Below are 8,103 nucleotides of genomic sequence, written 5' to 3'. Positions count from 1 at the left end.
AAGTGCTGTCTGTCCTCACCAGAACATGTTGGCCTTGCAACTCTGGCAGGAATTTCTGAAGAGCAAGATGGATGGCCTTCAACTCGAGGACATTTATGTGCTCCTTCATCCACAGTGGCTGCCATGTGCCCCTCACTGCCCTTCCTTCCCAGACAGCCCCCCAGCCTGTCAGGGACGCGTCCGTTGAGATGACCTGTCTCCTGTGGGGAAGGCCCCCCAGTGGGACACCTTGTAAAATGAACTCCCGGTTGCTCCAAGGGCGTAGGGCTTTGATGAAGGTTTGAGATATACGCAGTTTCATCTGCCTGTCGTCTCTGGGGTGAAGATGGAAAGCATTGAACCAGCACTGCAGGGGGCGTGCCCTCAGCAGGCCCAGAGGAATCACTGCTGCTGCTGCGGCCACCAAGCCCAGTAGCTTTTGAACTCTGTGAGCTGTGACAAGGCTGCCCAAGTGGAACTGCTTCGTCATGTTGATCAAGCTGTCTGCTCTTTGTGAAGTGAGAGATGCAGTCATGCTTACCGAGTCCAGAAGGATGCCGAGGAACTCTGCCTGTTGGCGGGGTTGCAGGTTGCTCTTTTTGTGGTTGACCGTGAAGCCTAGCATTTGAATGTGGGCCAGAACTGTGCTCGTGTCTCGTACTACCTGCTCCTGAGAGGGGGCGCACATGAGCCAATCGTCCAGGTAGGGCAAGATCTTCAACCCTCGAACCTGGAGGGGGGACAGCGCAGCTGACACCACGCGAGTAAAGACCCTTGGGGCCAGAGAAAGACCAAAGGGAAGGACCTGAAACTGGAATACCCTGCCTTGAAAGGCAAAGCGCAGGAAGGGCCGGTGTTCTGGACAGATTGGGACGTGGAAGTAGGCGTCTTTCAGATCCAGGGACGTGAACCACTCCCCCTGCTGGATAGACTGCATCACCACCCTTGTGTGAACCATTTTGAAGGGTAGCACCTTGAGATATCGGTTCAAGGGCCTGAGGTCGAGAACAGGCCGATGACCGCCGTCTTTTTTTGGAACAATAAAGTATTTGGAGTAAAACCCAGTGAGCTGTGCGCTGGGCGGTACTTCTGAGATGGCCCCTTTCAAAAGTAACTCCTGGACCTCTTTGACGAGGACGGACATTAAAACAGGGTCTTTTACGGACGTTATCTTGATCCCTGAAAACGTTGGGGGTCGCCGCCGAAATTGTAATCGGTAGCCGCGAGCCACCGTAGCCACGACCCAAGGGTCTGGCACAATGCCTTCCCAGGAGGTCCGTGACAGCTGGGAAGGACAATCGACGGGCGACCCGGGACTCCTATGCAGGACCGCCACCGCGGCCTGCACCCCTGCCTGTGCCCCGCTGTGGTCCTCGTCGTCCCTTAATTCTGGAATTTGAGGCTGTATGTCGGTCAGGTGCACGAAATCGCCAGTCCCGTGCCTCTGGGTTGTCACCTGCTGATGGAGGCCGGGTAGGCTGCCGCAGCCTATACCTACTGACAGGTGGGCGGCCGGCAGTTGAAGAAGACCTAGAGCAAACCCTCTGGACAGCTTCCCTAGATGCTGCAGTCCGTTCAATCCGATCAAGCACCTCCTGGAATCCAGGGTGAAAGACGTGTCCTGGTACCACAGGGAGGTTGAGTAGCTCCTGTCTGATGGCATCTGGCAGGGAGGTTTGTGCCAGCCAAACTTGTCTGCGACACAGCACTGCAGAGGCCATAGCATCCCCCACGTCACGTGTCAGCTGGGAGTGGGAAGAAAGAGCCGCGTCGACCAGGGCCCTGGAATCATGATCGTCTGGGCCCAGTGTCTTCCGTAGAGCCGCCAGGGTGATGGCTAGAGCGTTACCCATACGGGCCGCTCGAGCTGATGCGTTGAAGGAATTGGTGACCAGCCGGTCCGTCTTGGCACACTCCTTGCGAGGGCACCGTGGATCGGAGGATACACGGGAAAACCCCAGAGACGTCAATGCAGCCATAGGCGACTCAACTGGTGGCATGTTCCCCAGTCCAGTTTCAACCGGATAACTAGCATTTGCCAGCTGGCGACAACCTGCATTAAACTGGGGCCGTTTCGAATTTGTACCCCATGATGACCTCAGCATTGCAGTATAGTCATCTGCTACAGGTATAGAAGGCCGTGGTTCAGGTCGGGAGATGCCCTCCCAAACACCTCCAGCGGGAGCCGGGGCAGATGTAGGCCCCTGAAGGCCCAAAACCTTGGCAGCGCTCAGTACCCGTGACATCAGGGAACTGACAGGGGCCTCTCCTGTCTCCGTGGAGCCGTCAGCTGGCTCAGCAGAGCTAGAATGTAGCTCCCTTTCGAGGTCGTCGCCACCTGTGGTGTCGTCCACCACTGTGTGTGAAGCGCATAGGGATAACACATCTACATTGTCTTGATGTTCCTCCTCGCCGAAGCTCTCGGGCCTGACTGAGAGGGGATCCTCATGTAATAAGTCCTGTTGGTTACCTTCTAACTTGTCCAACCTCCGTGACAGAGCCTGGAGAGCCGCAAGGATCTCGAGTGACCCCGTGCTGCTGCTTTCTGCCACCGTAGCTGAGGCAGGGGGCTTAACAGATTTGGGTGGCTCAACCTGGGTAACTCCATGGGGGGAATCCCGCTGTCGATCACGCGAACGTGAACGCTTGCGCTTGTGTTTACGCCCATGCCTACTGGAGAGGGACGGCTGGTCAGGGGAGCGCCGCTTCCCGCTCCCTTCCTCACGCACATGCCCGCGCACCTGGCTGGCCCGGCGTCGTCGCTCGTCCCTGGAGAGATCACAGGCTGCACTACAGGGATTGTCCACGTCTTCCAGCACGTGGGCAGCTCCAAGGCATGTGGGGCACTCCCTGTGCCCATCCCTAGCACTCATGGAGGCGTTGCAGATCCTGCAGTAGTGGGAAGCCATTGCAGCAACACAGAAACCCAATATAATGCCTGGAGTCCTCCTCCAGCAATCCGCCAAGGTAATACGGTGGGCCGCACCAGCGCACGAATGCACTTAGCGGTCGCACACTAGCCCCACCAGCTGCAAACAGGGGTATAGGGTGTGTCAGGGGGTATTGCAGGAAAAAGTGTGATTGTAGCCGCCACTCAAGGCGAAAAAAAGTACCTAAGAGCAGAAAAGCACAGCACACAGTATTATGATGGCCCGCACCGGCGCACGAATGCACTTAGCAGGCACACACTGACCCCTTACCAGCTGTGAACAGGGGTATAGGGTGTGGGGAAATACTGCCACAGCCTGCACCAGCACGTAAACGCACCTAACAGACTGAAATAGTGAACACAATAATAACAGGGCTGTTTATAGTGTACTGGAAAAAACAGCTCCCAACTAAATAATTCAACAAAAAAATAGCACTAGTAGCAAACACAATATACCAGCTGAAAACAGCAGTAAATACAAACACAGGTATAATGGCGGCCCACACCAGCGCGCGAACGCACTTAGTGGGCTCGCACAAAGCCCACGGCTGCGAACAGCAGTAGAGGCACACGGATAAACAACTTAAATTCCCCGGAAATCTAGTGCATATGAGTTTAAATGAAAGGTATATACCTAGAAATAATAAGTTAATACGCAAACCACAACAATTCTCGGGGGCACAAGGCACCCGCACCGTTTAGGTAACGAATTAGTGGAATGCAACAAGGAAATAGTCAGGAATTTCTTACCTGAATACGTAGTCTCTTACTCACGGTCTCGTATGAGGCGATCAAGGTGAGAGACTGAACCGGGAGCATTCTCTGCTAATTATAGACGCGGGTCGTTCTGCTTCCGGAGGTCATGGACATGACTTTGTTGACTATGGTCTCGGTGATAGGCAGAACGAAGGTGATCATTCCTTTTTAGACCGTAGTGACGGTCAGAGTGAGGTCGAAACAGATCCGACGCGGAACCTACGCCGTCGCTGCTACGCCGTAGGACCTACGCACGACTATAAATCGCCCTTAACCCGTAACTCACGACTTCAAAACCACGACTCACGACTCCACCCACTGGCAATATTTGAAAAATGCAAGTAAAGTGGGCCACTTTTATCTCCTTAAAGGCTGGATTTTACGGCTCGACAGCTTATATAAACTTATTTCTGTTTTTTTTTGGCTTGTTAGCTGTACACCTTGTCACACAACAGCTTTTAGGCATTATTCTGTTTTTAAGTTTTACTGTAAATAAGTAAATGAATGAATAAATAAATAAATGTAAATGAGACGGTTGGATTGTTCCCCCCAGTGGGCGTGGTTTTCAGGTTATGACGCGCTGTTCTCTGTCTCTATATCCAATAGGAAAATTCAATTGCAGTAGCCACCGTTCAACCTGAAGAGGGCAGCACTCAGACATTTTAACACCATATATTGTCCAAATTTCAAAAAACGTACTAAAATCAATGAGCAGCAGATCATTAACTAAAAAAGTTTGTTTAGGGTTTAGTTACTTTTTAAATGGAGGGATAATAACACGTTATGAAAGTTATAAAAAATATTGCGGGATTTTATATAATGCTTAATAAATGATGCATGTAAATGTACACACATGTTTATTACGTCAATTACTTTTTTTATTGCATTTAATACTTTTATATTGATTGAAATTAAAATCTTATTTAATCTGGCCCACCACATTCTTCTTATTTAATCAGAATTGATGGACAGCTATGCCTGGGAAGACACAGCTGTTTCCAAATGGAATAGAAAAGTCAAAATAAAACACATGCATCACTTTCAGGTCAGTTCTGTGAAAATGTATAACTTTTGCTGCAGACCCACCATCTCATCTGCCTAATTTATATATTATAACAATGTACCAATTTATATCATGTAACTTCAATTGTGACAAAAGTGACATTGTGCTGCGTTGCGCATGGTAAAGATATTCATGCTAAATACGTTGTTTTGTATATGCTAATAGCTACACTGTTTTCTTAAAGCTGATTTTTAATTTACTCACAAGAAATGCATTTAGTAATTCTCCAAAATTGCTTGAATTTCTACTGACATGTTACATTAGTTTTGTCACATTAGATTAAGTCCATAAGCTACACAGGTATGGATACTGAAATATAGGCCTGTGGTGTTTTAAGGATGTGTCAACTGGTGTGAAACATTTTATAGGCTAACGCGCTACCCTGCAACACTGAGCTATATTTTAAATTGGCCTTCATTTTATTTCACAAACACTTCAAATAAATCTTGGAATGGTGAACATTTTTTTGTTAATCCCATGATGAGGGAATAGAGGAATCATCATAGACTGAACCCCTATTGACCCCCCACATTTTTTGGCTTCCAACACTCATCTATGAAACACAAAACAAATAAGTCTCCTATTGCTTTTGTTTATTAACATTGGGTAGCTACAACAGTTAAATTGATTATGATAATGAAAGATCTATCAAATAATACTGACAGATAAGATGTTTCAGTTTTGCAGCAAACAAGGTGGCTTTGGTAACTTCAAAAGTTCAAGATGTGTCCATATTTCACCATTTAAATATGTGAAGCAAGTTTTACAACTCTGCCATCTAGTGGAACATGGTTATACTACAACATGAAGGACTACCATCAGATGAAACTGGCATTCATTTCCTGTCTTACATGAATATCTGGTGTATGAAAGTCTATATTGCACGCAAAAAGTTACAAAACACAATATATTAACAGATGATGGTCTGACGTAAGCAGAATAAGACAATCAAATCAAATATATGGTAAAAAATACAAATCTGCTTGCATGTCTTTGGTTTGTTTTGCACACTGAGATAGATGAGATGTATAGCAGGCCTTTGCCTTACATGATAACTTCATCGACAGTGTCTCCTTTCACACCCTTTAAACGGTTTTTAAGGACCATTCAAAAGTAGCAGCACTTAATTTTGTCTCATTGTTGTGACAGCATTTAAATAGCACAGGCACCATTACATCTATAGTGATACTGCCTAACATATTCTCTCAAACTTTGGGGTAAAGGCAGGACATCGATGCCCTGATATGTTGTACGACTACAGATAACCGCTCTGCACATGTGCTGTAGTGAAAAAGGAAAGTTCCTAGGTAGTGGGCGAGAAAGAAGCGGCTCAAAAAACAGACAGGCGGAAGGGTCGCTATAATGCTTGAGCAGGCCGGTGACACTCGAGTCTCTGTACATGCATGGGTCACGGCCATCAAAGCTAAAACGCTTCCCGTTTTGCTCTATTCGAGCATGGAGGGAGCGACTGTAGCGTCTGAAGCTAACCGAGAAGAGGTATTCATCCTGGGCAGAGTCTCGGAGCAGAAATGTCCCCTCGGGTTGCCCCTCCAAAAGCTGCTCGGCTTCAAAACGGTCCAGGACGCCCCAGTAACAAGGGCTGTTGTTGATCTGAAGAAGATCAGGTACCAAGATATAATCAGTGTGGGAACAACACTGGCTGTCCCCGTGTAAAAAAGATGGATCCCAGTCATCCAAGCTAGAAGCTCCGTTGGAACTGATCTCCTCCCAGGAAATAAGTGGTGGAGGAGAGGAAGTCGTACGGGGCCCTTTGGGTTCTGCTGAGATGCTTAAAGGAGGTTTGATGTGAGTGCCGTGTTTCTTGATCAGATGCCAACATTGAGCTATTTCGGACTTTGGGGAGAAGGGACACTTGTCCTCCATGAGCTCAGAAACGTGAATCTTTCGTTTGGACCAAAGAAGGACAGAGAACGGACGTGATGAACCAGACTGGTGATGATGATGATGGTGGTGGTGGTGATGACTGCGAAGAGGAAGACACTGGCCGACAGCGTCCTGAAACTTCTGTCTCAGGGATCGACGAGTCATAGCTTTTCTGCAAGGTGTGTCCGATTCGGGTTCTCCCGGGATCGTGCAACTGCACTTTCTTTCCCTGCGTCTCCGGGGACAAGAGGCCGAGCGCATGCTCTGATCCTCCATTCCCTCCCCTTCTTCCCCTTTGGGCGCTGTCTCGTGGCGTGACCCTCTTGAGCGTTTTTTGATGCTGCGGATGTAACTATCGGCACTCCAGCTCCGAAGATTCTTGGGGCGCGTGTCCGAGTTTTTGGGCTTCCTTTCTGACATTGCTGCAGGTCCTTTATCAGGACGATTTCTGCAGAAAATATGGAAATAAAATGAGATTGAGACAAACAATATATTGAATAATACAATACTAATAAATAATAACTCACATTGGCACTTCTATTTAACTGTGAACCCTTAAAAATAATGGTACGTGATACAGTAAAACCATTTTTGGCTGTATGCTTCAGCAAAGAACCAATAACAACTGAGGAACCCTAATGAAAAGTTTTTATAGACAATAAAATGATAAGAAAAATGGTTCTTTTAAGAACCTTTTGACTGATTGGTTTATTGGGGAACCAAAAATAGGTCATACCTGTGACAAAACTTTTAAAAACCTTGATTTTTAAGTGTTAAAAATGTTTCTGTATTTGTTATTTTTTATTTAATGTTAAATGGACTTTATATAATCAACCACAAGATTGACACCTACTCAACTTAAAAAAGTGGAAGGGTAACCCCCCCAAAAAAAACAATGGGTCTCATTCACTAAGCATGGGCACGCACAAATTTGTTCGTAAAATGTGTGCACGGAGGTTTTAATTTACGAATCTTAATTCAACAAAAACTTTCATACAAAAATTTATTTTAAATGCATGCAAAAACGTAAGAACAGAAAAAAATATATAAAATATATAACACAGATATACTATTGGGTTATATTTCCTTGTTTATGACTATTGCACACGCATGTCTACATTCTTTTTTCAAACATTTAGAAGAAATTTTAGTATGACAGTTTTTGTTGAATCATGATTTGTAAGTTAAAACGTCCGTACGCACATTTTACTAACAAATTTGTGCATGCATGCTTAGTGAATGAGACCCATTGTTTCCATTTAAATAAAGTTTCTGACATGGGTTGTATCTGATCACACTCCCACATAAAATGATTTATACAAGTAACAGAAATATAAACCTGACTGCATAATCTACTTAAAGGAATAGTTCATGGAAGATATGCATGTAGCCAAATCAATCGTGAGCTCCATTCACTTCCATAGTACTAAAAAGAATACTATAGAAGTGAATGGGGCTTATGAACATTCCTCAAAATATCTTCCTTCGTGTT

General features: G+C 46.3%; 1 protein-coding gene across 1 annotated transcript; it reads right to left on the bottom strand.

Moving 5' to 3' along the window:
* Window positions 1-5,342: 5,342 nt before the first annotated feature.
* socs4 (suppressor of cytokine signaling 4) lies at window positions 5,343-7,042 on the bottom strand. The gene has a single exon (XM_065248879.2). It carries the CDS (start codon window positions 7,029-7,031, stop codon window positions 5,880-5,882), a length of 1,152 nt encoding a protein of 383 aa, XP_065104951.1. The 5' UTR covers window positions 7,032-7,042; the 3' UTR covers window positions 5,343-5,879.
* Between the last annotated feature and the right edge of the window lie 1,061 nt (window positions 7,043-8,103).

The sequence above is a fragment of the Paramisgurnus dabryanus genome, chromosome 17, assembly GCF_030506205.2.
Source record: "Paramisgurnus dabryanus chromosome 17, PD_genome_1.1, whole genome shotgun sequence".
NCBI classification, from domain to species: domain Eukaryota; kingdom Metazoa; phylum Chordata; class Actinopteri; order Cypriniformes; family Cobitidae; genus Paramisgurnus; species Paramisgurnus dabryanus.
Note: the sequence above shows the minus strand (reverse complement) of the source record. Positions and strands in the feature narration are given on the sequence as shown.

What these genes read in the sequence shown, in the direction of transcription:
- socs4 (XM_065248879.2), bottom strand. Translation starts at nt 7,031, where the DNA reads ATGTCAGAAAGGAAGCCCAAAAACTCGGACACGCGCCCCAAGAATCTT.